General features: G+C 35.7%; 1 protein-coding gene across 2 annotated transcripts in view; it reads left to right on the top strand.

Moving 5' to 3' along the window:
* The window catches only part of DNaseII (deoxyribonuclease II), a 90533-nt gene that overhangs the window by 36988 nt on the left and 32161 nt on the right, over positions 1-21384 (top strand). For both annotated transcript variants that reach the window (XM_090368581.1, XM_090368580.1), the window contains exons 2-3: positions 957-1146; positions 9267-9339. In XM_090368581.1, the coding sequence (XP_090224707.1) occupies positions 957-1146; positions 9267-9339 (263 nt within the window). The remainder of the gene's footprint in view (positions 1-956; positions 1147-9266; positions 9340-21384) is intronic.

The raw sequence follows: 21384 nt of genomic DNA, 5'->3' as shown, positions 1-21384 counted from the left end.
TACAGAAATAAAAACGAAAAAATCGACAACTTACCGGTACATTAAAGTAAAATATAAATAATTAAAAAACCAATTTAACACAATTCAAATCAATTTAAAACAATTAGAAATCAAATTAACGCAATTAAAAGAATCTAACGAAAATATTCAAAACGATTTTCCTTCCTGAAGCTGCCAACGCTTTTCGACCTTATGTCGTGATCACAGGAATGAAAATTACCGAATCGGGTTAAACCTGAAACTTAAATAGTGATTATTTGTCTTCGCGCATGCGCGTAAAGGTCCACGCATCGGAGATCAAATATGGCCGGAGAAACATACGTTTTCATTTAACGAGGCCAAAATACTTAATGTTTAATGTAATTATACGCGACTATTAATTGCAGAAACCGTAGAAATTAAATTACACGAGAATTCTGTTAATGTTCGGCTGCCATATTTGATCTCCAATGAGTGGACCTTTACGCGCATGGGCGAAGACAAATAATCACTATTTAAGTTTCAGGTTTAACCCGATTTGGTAATTTTCATTCCTGTGATCACGACATACGGTCAAAAAGCATTGTCAGCTTCAGGAAGGAAAATCGTTTTGAATATTTTCGTTAGATTCTTTTAATTGCGTTAATTTGATTTTTAATTGTTTTAAATTGATTTGAATTGTGTTAAATTGTTTTTTTAATTATTTAATTATTTATATTTTACTCTAATGCACCGGTAAGTTGTCGATTTTTTCATTTTTATTTCTGGAGGGTATCGTACGGAAGTGTTCTACGTACTATATTGAGGTAAACTCCTCTTATTATTTTACAAATAAAGAAATCGTATATACTTGAGATATTCTGTTTTAAAATAATTATATATCACTGTTTTTTAAAAATTTATTTTACTTCATGAAAATCCAGGAATGTGCATTTATTAATGAAGTGTCATCTACTTTAACAGTTTTACATTTATAGGTATATTGTATATAAACTACCTAAAAAAGAAGACAAAGATTATATTAGTGATCCAGTATCTTTTGGGGAAGGCTATTTAAATTTGAATACTCAAGGGAAAACGGTATTCTGGGAATTGTCTCCTAAAAACATATCATTCTCCACCTCATGTCTGAGCAGAACAGTTAAACAGGTGACTGACAATGAAAAGGTAAAGTTTACTGTTAAGTTTATAAATATAATGTTTTGAAATTCTCTTCTCCATTTTTTTAAAATATTGGTAATTAAATTCTAAATCATCTAATTTTTTTTTGAGCTATCAGAGTAGCTGAAGAATATTGTCCCTGGCCTGCCAAACTTAAGTTTGCATTTTGTTCTTCTGGAAACTGCTGTTTATTTGAATTTAGTGCATTGCTAGGTAGCACATTAAGAAAACAGTTTGTTCTGTGCACAAGAGAAGTCCACATGAAAACACTCATCTTTTCAATTCAAAATTAAGTTTTAAAGTCTGGAATGGCAAAATGGTAGTTAATACTGATTTGAGTTGTACTGATAAATTAGAAACCTAACATGCTCACGTGTACACAGGGTGCTCTCTCCTTGGTAGTTGCTCCAGAATGGTTTTGGAGCTGAGCATACTTGATTCTCATATATTAACACAAGAGAACAACCTGAGAATGGCCACACTTTTAGCACTTAAAACTGGCGCATAATGGCCTTTAGCTGCTGTTGTGCCATAAAACATACAACAACAACAGCACTTAAAACACCTCAGTGGATTTGGAATAAAAATTCTTAATAGGCAATTTAAATATGTTGATGGAATTTGGAAGCTGTGGCATGTGTTGAAAGGATTAAAGCTTGAGCAGGGATGAGATTCCTATCCTTATATATTAATATTCACATGACAGCTGTAACACTCAAACTTTATATTCACAGTGCTTCTCTTCAAAGACATGAAGCAATCTGTTATTACACCACATGACAAGTTCAAAGTCATATGGGGAATTGCAATGATACATTTTCTCCCTATCCTTGTAGCTTTCAAAATCTTTTTGGCACGCTTATAACACGAGAATTCAAATGAAAGGTCTCCAGAATGCAGTCTCTTAACAGATTTTGGGAATGCTGCCAACCCATCTGATTCTTTCTAGATAAAGAAGGGTGATATTTTCCCAATTGCCTGCTCTCCAGTGGAATGGAAAATGAGGAAAAGTGGTGTCACTGTTGGTTTATCCTCAAGTGAATAAGGGAATTCATTAATTCGTTTTTTTTCATCTGTTTTCATCTTATTTTATTCATCACATTTGGGAGAGAATTGACTGAAAGCATTCCACAAAAAAGACTGAGGTAATCTCTTACTTTTTTAATATATTAAAAAATCATGGAAGTTATTGAGCCCTGTAGCTCTGAATTTTTTACTAAGAAGTTTTTATTAAAGTTCAGGATATTAGTGGTCAAACTAATTCTAATTGTGAGTTAAATGATTTTATAACAAATAAGGGACTACAAGCAAGGTAATTACAATGAAAGGTACACAGCAACAAGAGCTCAGAGTCTAAAAGATGAAAAGTTTGATTCAGTAATCTTTTAATCTTATGGAGAGCTCTTGTTGGAATGTTATTGTTAAAAATATGGGAATGCAAAGCTTGCAATCAAGAAACGTTGGAAGAACACAGTTTTATGACAAAGTATAACAAACTGCAAAAATTGTTTTTTGGTAATCACTCAGAAATTTCATTGTGCTATGTTTCTCGATTGCAGGCTTCCTATTTCCAAATTTCAACCAACAAAAAAAGGAACAAAAGAACAAATATGAATACACAGTAATATCGCTGACATATAATAAGTTAACTACATAAATAAACTGGTGAAAAGTAAGAACACAATTCTGCTAATGCATTCTCTATTTACCTGTACATACTCAAATTTTGACACCTGATTTGAAAATTCATGCTTGTTCAGATTTATATCCAAAAGTTGAAAAGCTTTTAAAAAAAAAAACAGCAATAATGAGGATTCCAAACTGGTTTTTTACATTCCAATTGAATACAGTTTTGTTAGTTTTCTTTTGGTAAAGTAAGAAAAGAATGAAAGAACATAACAATTTTTTATTTTTAGTTTCAATTGACGATAAAAATGATTTACTAATAAGTTAAAAGAATTCTGTTTGATTGATTTTGCTTATTCTATACAAGAGAAATTTAATGTAATGATGTTGTTGTTTGAGTGAAAATTATATACAGGGTGTCTCAAAAATATTGGTACAAACGTTTAGGGGAGGTAGGTAACATCTAAAGGAATGCGAATTGGATAGGAACCCATAACCGGAAACGCCACCGTAAGTCGGTCGCTGTTCATCAGTTCGCGAGAGGGAAAATTTCTGGTTTACTCATTCAAGCAGTAGTAGCCACACGAAGAGCATGCATCGATATATGAACTGTGAGCTGGTAGACATGCACCTAGTGTATGGATTAGCAGAGGGCAATGGACGAGCTGCTCAACGAATTTAGGGAGAATGCTTCCCAGACAGACATGTACCAGACCATGGTTTGTTTGCACATGTGCATCAAAATTTGTGCGATTATGGGTCATTTAGAGGTAACAGGAGTAGTGCGGGCAGACCATGTTCGACACGAACTCACGCCATGGAAGAAAGTGTGTTGAATGCCGTCCAGAATAATCCTACTACCAGCACACGTGCCATTGCCTCTGCCTTAGGAGTGTCTCGTTGCAGTGCACAGGGTGTCTGGCACCACGATTCCTTACACCCCTTTCATCTCCAAAGGGTTCAGTTACTGCTCCCCCAAGATCACCCTGCACGTGTAGCTTTTGCGCAGTGGTTTCTCCAAGAAAGTGTTCAAGGCTCGAATTTTTTAGCCTATGTTTTGTTCACGGATGAGGCTTATTTCACTCGGGAAGGTATTATTCAATCAGCACAATGCTCATGTGTGGGCTCACGACAACCCACACTGTGTGCACTCCCATGCGGTACAACATCGCTTCGCAATAAATGTGTGCGCAGGTATGGTCGGTGACTGCTTAGTTGGCCCATACCTGTTACCATCCCACATGAACTTCGCTAAATATCGGATCTTTCTTGAACAAGTTCTACCAGGGTTACTTGACGATGTTCCAGCAAATGTGAGACGCAACATTTGGTTTCAACATGACGGGGTGCCTGCCCATTATGGAAGGTGTGTTCATGACCATTTGAACAGGCGTTTTGGGCACGATGGATTGGCCAGGGTGGACCCGTTGCCTGGCCCCCACACTCACCTGATTTATTGAGCCTTGATTTCTTTCTGTGGGGGCCCTCAAATCTATCGTGTACGAATCACCTGTGGAGATGGAAAGGGATCTTGTGGCGAGACTCGTCTGTGCTGCCTGCTACTGTGAAAGAAACTCCAGGTGTGTTCGACCGTATCCGCCAATCCATGCTGCATCGTTGTCACGCATGCATCGCGTCTCATGGTGTAACCTTCAAGCATCTGTTGTAACATCATGAAATGCATCCATCTCGTACTCCATTGTTAATATTATGTCAAATAAATGTTTGCCACTAATTACTGTCTTGTGTAATTTCTGCTTCTTGTGCCTCTGCTACTACTTTCCCGTGACGTTTTCAGTTATGGGTTCCTGTGCGATTCACATTCCTTTAGATGTTACCTACCTACCCTAAACGTTCGTACCAATATTTTTGAGAGACCCTGTATACTGTTGAATATGTTAACTGTCAATTTTTAACGGATTTCTTAAGAGGGCTATTAAAGAGTAATGTATTTTTCTACAATCTGAAGTAATCATATACAGTACAGTAGAAAGATTACATTTTGTGATGCATAGAAGTCAGTGACATAACTAACATTACTACAGCCCATAAAAATGGCAGTGATCCTTTGCCACTGAAGCGAATTTAATTGAATAATAACTAATAAGTGACTATTCAAAGCATTAAGAATATTTGCCACTGAAGCGAATTTAATTGAATAATAACTAATAAGTGACTATTCAAAGCATTAAGAATATTTGCCACTGAAGTGAATTGAATTGAATAATAACTAATAAGTGATTATTCAAGCATTAAGAATATTTGCTTACTTCCTTTGCTGCCTCCCTTAATATAACTGGATAGATCCCATCCACCCCAGGTACCTTTCTTATGTTTAACTTCAAAAATTTCCTCCACTTTCTTCTCATTTATTATAAAATCATTTAGCTGCCCGTTAGAGTTTGATAAACTTCTGGCCTCCACTTCCCTACAGAATTCCTCATGGATAATCAGAATTCCTATGAATAATCACTGTTGATAATCAGATTAAGAATATTACTCCATATGGTTGCCTCTTGAATATGCTACTGTAGAAAATAGTCATCCAATAAATCCACAAATGTCTTGCTAGTGTGCAAGTGACCAATCAATAAGTTCCAGTTAAAATCTCCATTTTAAGACATTCTGATTTACTAGCCCACTCTATTTCTCTGTACAGTTGGTCATTGTACTCATCAGAGTCATTAAGCCTATAACACACTCCTACCCTCACTTTTGCTTTTGCAGTGCTTATACCACAACAAACTGAATCAACATTGCACTGGCCTCCCATGTCAACTGGATGCACTGCCTTAGATTTTGTATTTCCTAACTAATAGCATAACCTTTTCTATCTTGTCTGTCCATTCTGTACACATTGTATTCTCCAAATTCAAATGGATTATTTGTCAAGTGGACCCAAAAGATATATAAAGTTTAAACTAACATTAGCAAAGGCACATGATGAAAGAAAGCAAGCTTATATAGCATCAGCCAAAAACATAAAACTTCTCATTTCACCATTCCACTCACTCCAAATGTTTGTATAGTTCTGCCTTGAATCTATTTAAGGCTATCAACTTCTACAACGACAGATGGGAGTCTGTTCCAGTACCCGCTGGCTAAATGCAAATTTGCGCACATCTATCTTACAACTGTCTTTCCTCGATTATTATTATTATTAGCCATACAGAGAGAGAGAGAGAGAGAGAGAGAGAGAGAGAAGTAGAAGGGAATCACCAAGAAAAAGAAGAATAATGATATCCAGCTCAGGACCCTGGGTGTGCCAAGCCCATATTCATCAGATTTCAGTTTATGTCCTCTCAAATGATTATTCTGAGCAAGGGGAAGAATCCCATAAGCATGATCAAACATTTAAGGCTTTATACACATCAATAAGATCACCTCGCAGGTTCCTAGTCTCCAGACACTGTAATTTGCAAAACTTAAGCCATTCTTCGTAAGAGCAACCCTTTGTTGCATTCACTAATATTGTTGCCCTTTTCCGTACTCATTCCAGCAGCTCTACATCCTTCTTAAAATGAGGCCTCCAGACCTGTATACAGTACTCAAGGTGTGGCTTGACCATTGCCTTATACAAGGGGATAATCACCTCCTTATCCCTGCTAAAAAATTCCTGTATATCATTGACAAGACACCATGAACTATTCTTGCAGACCATCTGCACTGCTCAGAAAACTTCATATCTGACTGCACAGTTAACCCCAGGTCCTTTTTATTCTCTACCAGTGTCAGAGAATAAAAGCACAGTTGATACATTACTCTGGGGTTACTGTCCAACACAGTTGATATGTTACTCTGGGGTTACTGTCCCACTCAGTTGACATGTTACTCTGGGGTTACCGCTTCCCATATGCAGTACTTTACATTTGTCAGTGTTAAACTTCAGTAGCCACCTCTCAGCATATCTGCTCAACTTTATTAGATCCTGTTGCAGCAGCGTACTGTCATTAACAACCCTGCCAACCATCGTATCATCTGCAAACTTGGACATTAAGCCTGATATACCATCATCAATATCATTAATAAATACAGAAAATAACAATGGACCCAACTCTGAATCCTGGGGGTTCGGTGTTGGAAACATTTCTGGTCAACGCACCACGGCCTTAACCCTAACCAGAACATTTTTGGTCGTCCCACCATGACCTTAACCCTAAATGCAATTATGAAATGATCGACCAATCCTGGCATTTCCACCACAGCCTTTGGCTAGAATCGTTAAACATATCATGCAATTCAAGAACCTTGAATTGCTGCAAGGGCATGAGACTACACCCTATCTTGGAATTAACTGTTAATTTATATGTATCCTATGAATTTTTATTCTCTCCCACATGTCTCATTAGTTCATCTGACATCCATTTAGGCCTAAACTTTGAACAATATTTTTTAGTTGGTATGAAAAGCCAGGTAGATTCCAAGATTAATTCTTTGAATGCTTCCGATTTTGAATTTGCTGTTGGTAACATCATCAGTTGGTCCAACCGCATAGAATTTAAATACTGTTTCAGACCACCATAGTAACTTTTACGAAAGCAAAAACTCTTCCCTTTACCCCTGATGGTAGTTACTTCTTTGAATAAATTCCACTTCAGCACACTGTGATCACTGCCACCTAGTGGTTCCTTTATATGCAGATTCTTAATGCATGAAGAATCACCACTGATAATCAGATCAAGAGTATTACTCCCTATAGCTGCCTCCCGAACATGTTGCTGTAGAAAACAATCATCCAATAAATCCTTGCAAGATACATTACTTGCAAGGATTTATTGGATCTCCCACATTAGCAAGTGCCTTGCTAGTGTGTGAGTGACCAACCCACAAATTCCAGTCAATATCTGGTAAATTAAAATCCCCCATTATAAGATACTCTGATTTACTGGCCCACTCTATTTCTTTGTACAATTGTTTATTATACTCATCGGACCTATAACACATTCCTACTCTCAATTTTGCTTTCCCAGTACTTATGTCACACAAAACTGACTCAACACTGCACTGTCTAGCCATGTAAACTGGCTGTACTTCCTTGGATTTTATGCATTTCTTAAGCAATAGCATAACACTTCCTCCCTTCCTATACACATTGTACTCTCCAAATTCCAGTTCTGCATTCCTTATATCTATGTGACACCACATCTCTGATATCCCAACAATAACTGCCTTTGATGTTTTGAACACCTCAAATTCATCAAATTTATTTACCAAACTCCTAGCATTGTTGTACATGCACCTGTTCCTATTCTTAGCTACCCTAACACAGCCCATGTATTTACTTGTTCCTCAATGACTCCCAGAAATCTCTGAAATCATCTGCACTTTGTTTTCCAGGCTGCTGCTCATTCCAATAGAAGCAGTGCAAGAATTACTTTCACCTCTTCCAGTGGCTACTGTTAATCTATTAGTCTGTGCATTCCCCCCAAACTAGCAGTTTTCCAACCCATCTAGCACTGCCTCGATAGCATCAACAAATATTCTTGCACCCTTTCTATTTAAGTGTATCCCATCGCTGTAGAAGCAGTCTCTCCTCTTAACAAGCACAGACCAGGCTGAGAAAAATTCTACCCCTTGAGCCTTGCAGAATCTTTCCAGGGCCAAATTGATCGACAAATCTCTCATCATATACTCCCTCCTATCATGTTTGGGCTGAATTGCAGACACTTTCAAATTGAACCCTCAACTCACGGCTTTTTTCCAACATTGACTGTAGTTGTTGAGTAAATCTGCAGATCTCTTTCTCTTAATGTCATTAGTTTCAACACGTACAACAATATCACTTTTTGTGCCCTTAAAAGATGATATGTTCTCTAAACGTCATCAACCTTTGCCCCTGGCAGACATACCCTGGTCCTGTTCCACCTATCCGTTTTGCACAATATGTTCCCTGTTTCTGTGAAAAGAGTCACCAAGAACAATTAGTTCCTTTGGGATCGGCACCTCCGTAGCCAAGTTGGCAGGAGCAGCAGTGAGTAGCACATGCTTCTTGATTAGACCGGGGTTCGAGCCCGTGACCACCAAATACGGAGGATGCGGAAAGGTCAGGGAATGACCGTCGCATATCCCCAGAGCAATATGCCCTTAATTGCTAATGCTCCTAAAAACCAAATAACAAACAAACAAACATCCTTTGGGACCAGTGCATTCTCCCTTGGGAGTTACCTCTGTGTTGTTGTTCAAGTCCATGATGTTCAAGTGCAAGCTCTGGCATTGATTGTGAGCAGCTGAGAACTTGATGGGCCCTCAATTTCAATCCTTCAAGGGGATCCACTCTGTCATTCAAGCTCACATATATTCCCATAACAATGCTGAGTTGGTGCCTGATTTTGCATGATCCTCTTTTAGATTTTCAGAAGGAAGACAAAAATTATAGTTATATTAGTGAAGTAATTAATTTTTACTATTATTAAATGTTTTAGTAAGAATGGCTGAAAATTTGAAAACTTAAACTGAAAAAGTTGCAAAATTTTTACGATTATTATACCTTTATATTATAGGATACAGCATTTCTAATGTACAGTGACCAGCCTCCATCTAGAACAGCATCTAGCTCATCTGCACACATGAAAGGTTGTATAAGTCAAGAACAATTATAATACTTTATCAAAATGAAGTTATAATAGAACTATTTCATGAAATTTATTTATGATACATAAATTTAAAAAAAAAAAGTTATTCAGTGGTTTATAATGATTAATTTAGTTTTATTCAAAGTCAGTGATAGTAGAATTTACAATTTTCACATGACATTGTCCAAATTTATAAGCCATGATTCTGAAGAATTAGAGGAAAAATCTTATTCAGTTATGCAGAGTTAGTCAGGATTTCAGGTTAAGGATGAATATGGCTAAAACAAAAGTAATGATGAAAAAGTATTCCACAGAAATGGATATAATCATTGAAGGAGCAGAAATTGAAAAGGTGGATTCATATATTTATCTTGGAGAAGTCATTAGCTGTAATAATGATAAATGGCTGGAAGTCAAAAGAAGTATAAATTTGGATGGACAGCATTCAAGAAATATGGTCACATACTGAAGAGCAATATCCCAATCTGTCTGAAATGTAAAATAACGAACCAATGTATACTACTCACCATGATTTACGGAAGTGAAACTTCTGCACTCACCAAAAGAATGGAACGAATTATATTAGGAATCAGACTGTTAGATAAGAAGAGAAACACGTGGATTAGGCAGCAAACACAAGTAAAGGACATTCTTATCAAAACTAAAGAACTGAAATGGTCTTGGGCAGGACATAAAGCTTGAAGACATGATGACAGATGGACTAAAATAATAACAGAATGGTACCCAAGAGGAGCTAAAAGAAAACCTGGAAGACAAGAAAAATGGAGATGGACAGATGAAATTCAAGAGTTCATGGGGTAGTTTGTTTGTTTGTTATTTGGTTTTTAGGAGCATTAGCAACTAAGGCCATATTGCTCCGGGAATATGCGGTGGTCATTCCCTGACTTTTCCGCATCCTCCGTATTTGGTGGTGACGGACTCGAAACCCGGTCTAATCAAGAAGCGTGTGCTACGCACTGCTGCTCCTTCCCACCTAGCTACAGAGGCGCCTTCATGGGTAGCAAATGGATGGCCATTGCACAAAATAGAAGCAAATGAAAAGTTGTTGGAGAGGCCTTCATCCTGCAGTGGATTGAAAATGGCTGTTGATGATGATAGTAGAATAAAGGATTATTTTTTCTACTTTGTCCTGCCCATGTCTTTAAACATACACAGTCACACACAAAATCAGGAATTGCTTTTATAATGTTATCAGAAAGTATTTCTATTTATGCATATAATGAGATCTTACAATGGTGCATCACTTTGTTTTCATTTCTATTTATGAGTTTACAAAAAAAGATTAATTGTTTGTTTGGCATGTAATAGGTGCCATGCGAGTGACGGCAATCTATCTTTTTCGAAATTAGCTGAAGTATACAATTCCCCCCCCCCCTCCAAAAACAGCACTCTATAATTTAATTTACTGTACTCATTGCATTGTTTATACAAATTTTTATGAAAATTGCTTTTTGTCAAGGATTTGTAATACTGAAAAATTGAGAAAAGTGGGATATAAAAGAAGGGTGAAAAAAACCATGCAGTACAAGACATTTCTTGTACAACTGCTCATTGTTCAAGCATTAATAAAGGATAAAATTATATTTAATAAGATTTTAATTCAACAAAAGCCATAATTTAATTTTTTATAATAAAACAAAAACTGTGCCTCATGAATGCTAAGTACTTGTGTTTTGTTTTGGTGGGGAGGAGACAACTGCTCAATGTTCAGTATGTAATGGCATGATGTATTTATTGTTTGTGATACAGTAAAATCCATATTAAGTACCAACTCATAGAGCTGGTAAAAATAATGCGGTTTGCCAGTGCATGTAAAATTGTCCTAATTTTAACTCAGGAAGTATTTAATTAAATTAAAAAAATAAAAATAAAATCTGTGAAAAATAAAATAAACATTTATAATATCAAATTATTATTTTGCAAAAAAAAATTGATGGTTTAACTAAGATTTTTTCTTCTATCATTTAAACAATGTTACTTTAAAATTTGATATTTTAAGACACATTTTGCCATAAGCTTCAAGAGCAGTAAATTTTTTTGGCTTACTGTAATCCACTTTTTTTCTACACCAAGTTTTATTTTCAGGTAGTTCTTGTATTTCTTAATGTCACTGGTAAATGAACTTTGCTCATACTAATACAATATATCAGCAGCAGATTTTATCCCTATAAATGAGTGCACTCTTTATTTCATAAATTAATAGATAGTTTTCTAAGTTTGAAACTTCCTCTACTGAGAAATAAGCAGTTCCTAGCAGAGTTAAACATCTGGCACACTTTCATCAGCAAGTTTAGATAAAAAAATGACAACTCCTACTTTGAAAGCTATTCAAAAACATTTTTGAATATTTTAGTTTTTGTATACCAAAAAGATGCTTATCCAAATTTTGTGTCCAATAAATTTATAGATTTCAGCAATTCTGACCCAGTAATTTCATTTTTGATATATACATTTTACTTAAAATATATGAGGGTTGCTTCCTCCTAAAATTTAATTTAATTTCTTGTATTATTTCTTTATCTAAAAGCTGAATTACAGTTAGATGAAAAGTTGATAATTTTTATGTGCCCTAATGTGATAGTCCAATTTTGATCTACCAAAACATTATCTGCAAATAATAAAACACACCTGCCTTCTCTCATGCCATATTGTTACATTCACAGAATGTTGGCAATTTTTCTGATGCATTTTTAAAACACCTGGGTTTGCCATGTTTTCTCAAAACTAATAATGTTTATTTTCATCAAGAACATTGGTTAAATAACACAGTGATTCTTCCTTTGCTTTGTTTTATACTATTAATTTCTTTTCTTTACCTTAAAAGGTTTCTTAGCCATGGATTTAAAACAGATACCTGTTTCTAAAGCCTTTAGACTTATTCTCAGCATACATGCACTCCAATTTTGCTTTCCATTCATCAACAGTTGCTAAACAGACCTGACCACTTTCATTAGTGTCAATCACAACCAGAAACAATGTTATGCTGCCTTACAAATGACTGAAACCTTCTATTATAAATTAACTTAATTTTTACATAAGCCTGTTTTTCGATTAATGAACAACAAAAAATTTCTAACATAATTCATTAATTTCTTCATTACCTGTTGATATGCATTTTCTTTTTCTATTCTTGGGTAAATTTTTCTTATAATGTTCAAGAAAAACATCCTTTGAAGACCATATTTTTTGGATTTGTGTTTGACTGAAAACAGATTTTAGTACAATATTTTTAATAATTATACCTTTACTGTTTAATTTAACTATGCTTATTTTTTCTTTTCAAGTTAAAACTTTATACTACAACATTTAACACTGCACAGTACTGAAATACAAAGTGGTAAGTGTGTTGTAATTACAGTACTTTGATCCTTTACAAAACACATCAAACCAAAACTTTAAAGAAGGATCACATACCATTTCTCTAATCATTGTTATATGCTTTCATTCCTGGTTGCCAGTTAGTGTAATGGAACTGTACTGTAAATTATGTTTCATGGAAGCAAAGCCTCAAGTGAAAGCACTGCATGTTTGCAGTAAAAAACTCACAGTTTCAGAAGTTTATTTTTAGTGCATACAGTACTGCTGTCTATATTTTTGTTTTTGTGTTATGGTGTCATTATTTGTTGATGATAAAAAAATAGAAAAATGTGACCAATTTAGCTGACTAGCATAAAAATAGCTGGTCAACTAAATAGATTTTAAAAACTTATAAAGCTTACAAAAAATGTACAGAACTAAATTCGCTGATAACCAAAGTGCTTGTTTAATACAGGTAAGATTGAATGACTGATACTGCTTACTATTCACATTAGAGAAGTTGGTGCTTAATAGATGGTGTTCATAAGAGGGATTTAGCAAAGGACTGAGAACTGAGAAAAATCTGCTGCTTAATGGAGAGGTTGGTACCTAATAGAGCACTGCTTAAAGCAGATTTCACTGTATAGAATTGGAATATTAGCATTGACTAGTCAGTCATTTGAATTGCTCTGTTGTTGTTGCAGCAAGTTCAACAGTGGAGTGTGTGGTATAATTGATGATCCAGCCAAAATGGCATCAAGTTAAACAGATATTTTGCAACTGTCATTACTACTGAAACCTCATTAGTGCCAAGGGGCAGAAAATTAAGCTGAGTTGAACCACTATAAAATAAGTGACATAATGATATCAAAGAAGCACTTATCTGAAAACTGAGGCTGAGAGAGAGATAGAGGGGGGGGGAGTGGAATGTATAACCCCAGAGGCAGATGGAGTACATAATGAGAAGGGTGGCTGGTGAATGTATCGAACCATTAGTAATGTAATGAGATCATCATTACATTCAGGGATTATTCCTTTGCACTGATGAAGTGCCATTATCTCTTAAACCCATAAAGGAGAAGCCAAAGTGATGTCCATTTACAGACCAGTGAGATTGACTTTTGTGGTTGGTAAGATTATGGAATCTGTGGTTAAATAGACAATACAAGACCACCTTCACAAGAATGGTATTAAAAAAAAAAAAGAAGAAGAAAAAGATATTCCCTTATTGATCCACTGCAGTTATTGCTGTACAGAATATACTGTACAACTTTCCCATTTCTCAAATATAATGTTCAGAATAAGAAGGTGCAAATTAATACTTGATATTAGAAACCAAGTCAAAAAGGCATGGAATGTATTATCACAGGCCAGCCTGGAAGGCTCTCAACGAAACTAAGTTGGAATTATGGAAAAATGAAAATTATTGTCCATTTTTAATGCTCAGTTACTTTTTCTATAGGAATCAATAATAAACATTTAAATCAACAAAATCAACAAAAAATCAACAATAAACATTTATTGATGATTAATGATTTAATGAGAATTAAAGATAACTTTTGCTTACATTTTAAAAAACTGTTGTTAGTTTTTTTGAATGTAAGATAAAGTTATTTTTAATTTTAAATCCACTGAGGAATATCCACAAAAAGGGGTCAGAATGTCTGTTATATCTAAATTCAAAGCTAAATTTGAATTTAAATGTGTATTGTTTATCCAGTTTAACCCGTATTTGGCCCTACCACTATTTTTATGTTCCTAGCACGTGTGCTTGTTTATAACCTTAAAAATCAGTAAGAAATAATTCGTGTTCACTTTTTGATGTCACTTTATTCAATCTATTTTGAACACAACTTCAAAAATCTATATTTTATATTTAAAAAAACATAATTACTATTTTAAATTAAAATTATTTGTAATTATTTTTTGAAAATGAAATGCTTCTACAATGTATAGACACATTTTTTATCTTCTTATATAGGAATTTTGAATGTTATCTCCCTTGTTATCTTTGACTGTCAGCGAGTGAAATGTCAATCAAAAAACTCATACGCATCAACAGCTAAGTGCCAACCAGACACTTCCATGATGTGAAGCCAGAGAGTGTGACGATGTGCTACCACAAAGTATAGTGTGTGCATCAGTATTGGACACAAGAGATGCTGCTGATTTTAAATTAATGTTATTTAGCATATGCATATAATTATTGAGAATAGGTTTAACTTGGCCCGCATTTTTACTCTTTGCATGATAACTAACAGAGATTTTTCTGTAATTTTCAATTGTGAAATCAAAGAAGCACTCTTGTAGAAGGGTATTGGAAATTTTAGCTGTGTGAACCAAGTAGATGAGGAGCACAACATTGCTGAATTTTGTATGGAGCCTTGAAGTCCCTGTGTGCCTGTATCAGATTTAATAAACAGTTTTTCAACAAATTCGGTGAACTTTTTCCTTTGCAATTTATCTCCATCCTAATAAAACACAGTATGAACACATACTGTAGAAGCGCAAAAACAACAGTGAAATTGGTGAAGTAGGAACGAATTTAGTGAAATTGGACAGAGAGGAAACAGTTTGTGATGTCCTTGAAAAATGTGCCGTTTTCAGTTACTACAGATGGCAGTAACCAAAGTGATTTATTGTAGTGACCCTTGTTGTCGAAAAAAATAAATAAATAAAATTCATCAAATCGGAAGCAACTTTCTCTCAGAGCTGGTGTTGGAAGGTCCCTACAGTGTGTAATATGGTCTGACCAACCAACCAGAAAGCATGTAATATTATTTTAGAAACATGTATGTGCTTAGTTTTGACAATGTCCCTGATATGGTTGGCCTAAAACTGGAGTAGCAAGGGTATTAAAAGAGGAGAGTGAGCACTTGCTGAAAGTGGATGAATATTTGATGGACACTTAAAGATAGATTGAAACAGTTTTAATTAATGCATGCCACTGAAGTATAAAAGATTCTGAAGCATGTTTTTATGTTGGCTGTGTTTGTCTAAAAGTTTAAGTAGGCTGATAGAACAGTGATACCTTTGATAAGTCTGTTTAAAAGTGGTAAGAAAAGTCATATATGAGCACTTTTGAGTTACCAAATTGAAAAATGTAACATGCACCACTAGTGAGTGCCATGGACTCATTGAAATTCGTTGTTTTATTTTATTTTATTTATTTATTTTTTTAAAATTTTAATTCCATCAAAACAGCCAAAGCCTTACATAGGAGAAACATATAATTTGACTACATGAAAATGAATTATAACAAGCATTATAAATTTCTATAGATGATATGCTAAAATACAATAAAGCGAAAATAAATTAAAATAGGAATTAATGTAGTATAAAAACATTTAAAAAGAGAATAAAAGTTTAACTCTCTTTCTCTTGTGCCCTACATGGAACAAATATACAGGAACTCCCTGACTTACATAAGGGTTGTGTTTCGCAGTTGTGAATCTTCATATGATTCATCTTTTTCAAATCCTTTGAAGCCTTTAACATGCCGTTGGCATATTTTCTTCCATGCGCCATTTAAACAACTTTTGGTAATTTCTGCCGAGGCCTTATTAATGTTTAAGATGTCATGGTAAATATTATAAGATTTCCAAAATTCTCTTAACGTAAAATTTTTCTCATCATCTACTGCAGACAATGCCTGAGCAAATGTTGTGCATAAAGAGTATGCTTTTAAATTCCGAATAACACCCTGATCCATAGGTTGGACGAGTGAAGTCGTGTTTGGTGGTAGAAATAGGACTCTCACGTTTGAATTGAAACCATCTAGATGCGTAGGATGTCCAGGAGTATTATTTAATAGAAGGAATGTCAATTCCTTGTACAGACAATGTACATTCCTTGAAAGGAATGTCATTGTCTGTACAATATTTTTCAACCTCTGGAATGAAGCAGCATTTAAACCAATCCTCAAAGAGATATGTTATCCATGCTCTCTGGTTCGATCGGAAATGCACAGATAGGGTGGCTTTATTAATGCCCTCAAATGCACAAGGATTTCCAGAATGGTACACAAGCAGTAATTTTAATCTGTAAGCTCCCGCTGCATTAGCCCCAAGCAAGAGCATGGGTCCTATCTTTTGACACCTTGAAACCTGGCATTGTATTTTCCTCTTTGGCAATGTTTGTTCGATCCGGCATTTTTTTCCAATACAGAGCAGTCTCATCAACATTAAAAATTTGCTGTGTTGAATAGCCACCTTCAACAATAATTTTTTCCAACACATCACAAAATTTCTCTGCAGCTGCAGAATCTGCACTGGCGACTTCACTGCATACTTTAACGTTGTGGAAACCAGTGTTATGCTTGAACCTGTTAAACCATCCGTTGATTGACACGAACTTGGGTTGGGGTTCACTGTACTTATCCTTAATATCTTTATAAATACTTGTTGCTTTTTCTTGAATGGTCATTAGACTCGGGGGCACTCGCTTCTGAATCTGATTTTCCATCCACATTATTAACAGCTGTTCCATCTTTGATATAGCACCTAAACGCTGTTTTGTGATCACTGTTGATCTTAAGTGCGTTGATCCTTTGACATGTTCTTTTATACGCGCACTGTCCTTTAAAATAGTATTCACTGTTGAAGCAGCGAGACCTAATTCCCTTGCAATAGATGACAAACTTTGTCCTACTTCGTACTTCTTAATCATTTTCATCTTCATTTCTAAATCAATTTTGTTTCGTTTCCTAGCACTACCACCACTTGCACTTTTCATTAGTCACTTTCCCTTCATCATTGTAATATATAAATAATAATGAAGAGAAGTTTCAGAAAATTTGTTTTTTATATGATTGAAGATTTCAATGAAGGGGAACTCATTTCACCATGATGGCGTAAAAACCCACACAGTTGCAGTTAACAGTATTATCAAAATGCAGTAAGGTCGAGTTTACTACCTGCTCACATCTGGTGAGTTTGGGCTTGGCACACCCTGGATCCTGAGCTGGATATCATCATCCTTCTCTTTCTTGGTGATTCCCTTCTACTTTTCTCTCTCAGGGTAACTCGGGAATTTTTTTTTTGGCTGGTGCAGCATAAGCCTCAGGCTTCCTTGCACCATATAGCTAATAATAATTTGATGCACTAACAGAAAAGCCCAATTAGATCTATCTTGTCCTCCAATTTTTAAGTCAAAAATTCCCCCCTTTTTTTCATTAGAGCATTTTTCTATCCAGTTGATAACATTTTACCATAATTGGTATGGGATTTAATAAATATATATTAAAAAATTTAAAAAGTTCAGTTTTATTTTATCAAAATGAAATTAAAAAAAACAAAAAAAACTGATATTTTCAGTTTGTTTGAACCTAATGGGGGGGAGGGGAGAATTATATTATACCAAATGACACTAACTGGGTTTTTCAGTTATATTTAATAGGTATTGCTAAACTCAATACTTATTTTACCTCACCAAGACAATAAAAAAGATACTGACTTTTTTTCACTTTCCTCAGCAATTTCATTTTTGTGTTGCTCAATCTTAAATGTATTATAGGTATGTGCCACTGTGCTATTATGATATTAGTATTAGCCATATGATGCAGGGAAGCTTTTTTAGCTGCACCAGTCAAAAAAGGGGGGAAAATTAATAAACCACCTACATGACTCCCTCTGCACTTACGTACATAACCAGCAGCTTTGAATTTCCCCAAGCTGTCAGTTTGAACCACCCATGGAGGCAACTTATTCCAATAATTAACAACTTGCAGACTAAAAGAGAAAACTTCCTGCAATCCAGTCTAACTCCTTTCCTGCATAAATTGAACTTAATAGCTCCTAGTTGTGGAATCATTTAAAACAGTGAAAATTTTACTCATTCATTTTACTTTCATCTCTCAGAGCCTTATACATCTCAATGAAATCTCATCTAAGGTGCCTAGTTTCCTTAGCTCTGCAGCCAACATATACAAATTTTTTCCTCATATGGATGCCCATTTGCTGCTCTCACCAGGTGTGTTGCCTTTTCATTGGACCTTTTTATAAGCACTGTTTTTTTTTTTTTTTAGATGTAGTCTCCATACCAGGACACAGTATTCCAAGTGTGGCCTTGCAATTGCATTATACCGTGGTAGTTTGACCTCCCTATCTTTACAAGAATATGTTTGATAAATCATCAATAGAATGCCATAGGCTTTCCTTGCCACCTGTCTACATTACTCAGAGAACTACTTGTCCGACCATATTGTAACTCCCAAATCTCTTTCTTCCTCTACTGTTTTTAGTTCAACTCCATGATGTGTGTAAGTAATTTTGGGGTTGCTATTCCAGATTATATGCCAGATTATGCATTTACAGCTCAAGTGTAGTCTCATAATTATTTTGCATTGCCAGCAAGGAAAAAACTCATGTGTTCTCCAGCAGGATTTTAAATTTAATGACTGGGCCTCAACTAATTCCAATGATTAGCAACTCTCTAACTACAGGAAAACTCCCTAAAATCCAGTCCATAATTCTTCTCCCTTAGTTTGAATTTATGTCCCCTGGAACTATCATCACTTAATACTGTGAAAATATACTCTTCATTAATTTTACTATTACTGCACTTGGATACAGTATCCTAAGGGCAGTCTTACAATTAGCATTAGCAAAGGCACATGATGCAAGAAAGCAAGCTTATATAGCATCAGGGGAAAAAAAAAAAAAAAAAAACCTTATTTCACCCATCCACTCGCTCCAAATGTTTGTCAAGTTCTGCCTTGAATCTATTTAAGCTATCAACTTCTACAACGACAGATGGAAGTTTGTTCCAGCAATCAACCACCCGCTGGCTAAAGGCAAACTTCTGCACATCTATCCTACAACAGTCTTTCCTCAATTTGAATTTATGCCCTCTCAGGCGATTATTCTGAGCAAGAGGAAGAATCCCATGCACATTGAGCATGCTCAAACCATTCAAGGCTTTAAACACCTCAATCAGATCACCTTGCAGGTGCCTAGTCTCCAGACACTGTAATTTGCAAAACTTAAGCCTTTCTTCATAAGAGCAACCCTTTGTTCCATTCACTAATCTCGCTGCCCTTCTCTGTACTTGTTCCAACAGCTCTACATCCTTCTTAAAATGAGGCATCCAGACCTGTATACAGTACTCAAGGTGTGGCCTGACCATTGCCTTATACAAGGGGATAATCACCTCCTTATCCCTGCTAGAAAAATTCCTGTATATCATTGACAAGACACCATGAGCTACTCTTGCAGACCATCTGCACTGCTCAGAAAACTTCATATCTGCCTGCACAATTACCCCAGGTCCTTTTCATTCTCTACCACTGTCAGTGCGGTACCACAGAGTTGATACGTTGCTGTGGGGTTGCTGTTTCCCATATGTAGTACTTTACATTTGTCAATGTTAAACTTCATTTGCCACCTCTCAGCCCATCTGCTCAACTTTTCTATCCTGTTTTAGCAATGTACTGTCATTAGTGTCATTAACAACCCCGCCAACCTTCGTATCATCTGCAAACTTGGACATTAAGCCTGATATACCATCATCAATATCATATATAAATACAGAAAACAACAAGGGACACAACACTGAACCCTGAGGGACTCCACTAATAACATTAGTCCACAAAGAGCAGTGTCCATTGATTACCACTCTCTGTCTTCTCCCACTAAACCATCCCTTTATCCATAGCAGCAATTTGCCTCCAAAGCCACACAGCTCCAATTTGTGCAGCAGTCTTCCATGTGCAACAATATCAAAGGCTTTTCTAAGATCCAAATATATGATATCAAAGTTATTGTTTGCATCCAGTTCCTTTGTGACTACATTGTAGTATCCATTCAAATTAGTCAGACAGGACTTCCCCATAACAAACCCATGCTGTGTCCAAGCTATAACTGAAGTCTTGTCTAGATGATCCTGCAATGCTTCTTTAACCAGTGCCTCTATTAATTTCCCTGGAACAGAAGTTAAACTAACAGGTCTGTTATTACCTGTGTCTCCCTTTGATCCTCCTTTGTGGATTGGGTTCACATTTGCATATCTCCAGTCCATGGGCATCTCCCCTGAGTCCAGGGAAGCTCTCGTAATTATGGCTAAGGGTTTGCTTACTTCCTTTGCCACCTCCTTTAATATAACTGGATAGATTCCATCCATCCCAGGTACCTTTCTTGTGTTTATCTTCAACAATTTCCCCTCCACTTTACTCTCAGTTATTACAAGATTATCTAGCTTACTGCCAGAGCTGAATACACCTCTGGCATTACCCTCCCTGAATAACTCCTCGTGTGTGAATGTCGATGCAAAATATTCATTTAGTTTGTTAGCTACCTGAGCAGGATCATCAACAGTTCAACCATCGATATCAAGTGGACCAATCTGATTCATCCCCTTCCTTCTAGAGTTTACTAATAACAGTAGTAAAGAACTCTTTGCTGTTTTTCTTTGCATCCTTTGCCAAAAATTTCCCATAATCTGCCTTCACCTGCTTAACCTCCTTTGTAACTTGGTTACAGACCAGCTTACATCTATCATAGGCTTCTGTGTCACATGTTAATTTATACATTTTTCATGCATTTTTCTTCTCTGTCATATGTCTAATTATTTCATCTGACATTCATTTAGGCCTAAACCTTGAACAATATTTCTTTGTTGGTATGAAAAGACTAGTACCTTCCAAAATTAATTCTTTGAATGCTTCCCATTTTGAATTTGCTGTTGGTAACCTCATCGATTGGTTCCACCGTATAGAATTTAAATACTGTTT

Source organism: Mastigoproctus giganteus, chromosome 2 (genome assembly GCF_048544385.1).
Source record: "Mastigoproctus giganteus isolate SK-2022 chromosome 2, ASM4854438v1, whole genome shotgun sequence".
Classification (NCBI taxonomy): domain Eukaryota; kingdom Metazoa; phylum Arthropoda; class Arachnida; order Uropygi; family Thelyphonidae; genus Mastigoproctus; species Mastigoproctus giganteus.
The sequence above is the reverse complement of the archived record's forward strand: the minus strand, read 5'-3'. Positions and strand labels throughout refer to the sequence as shown.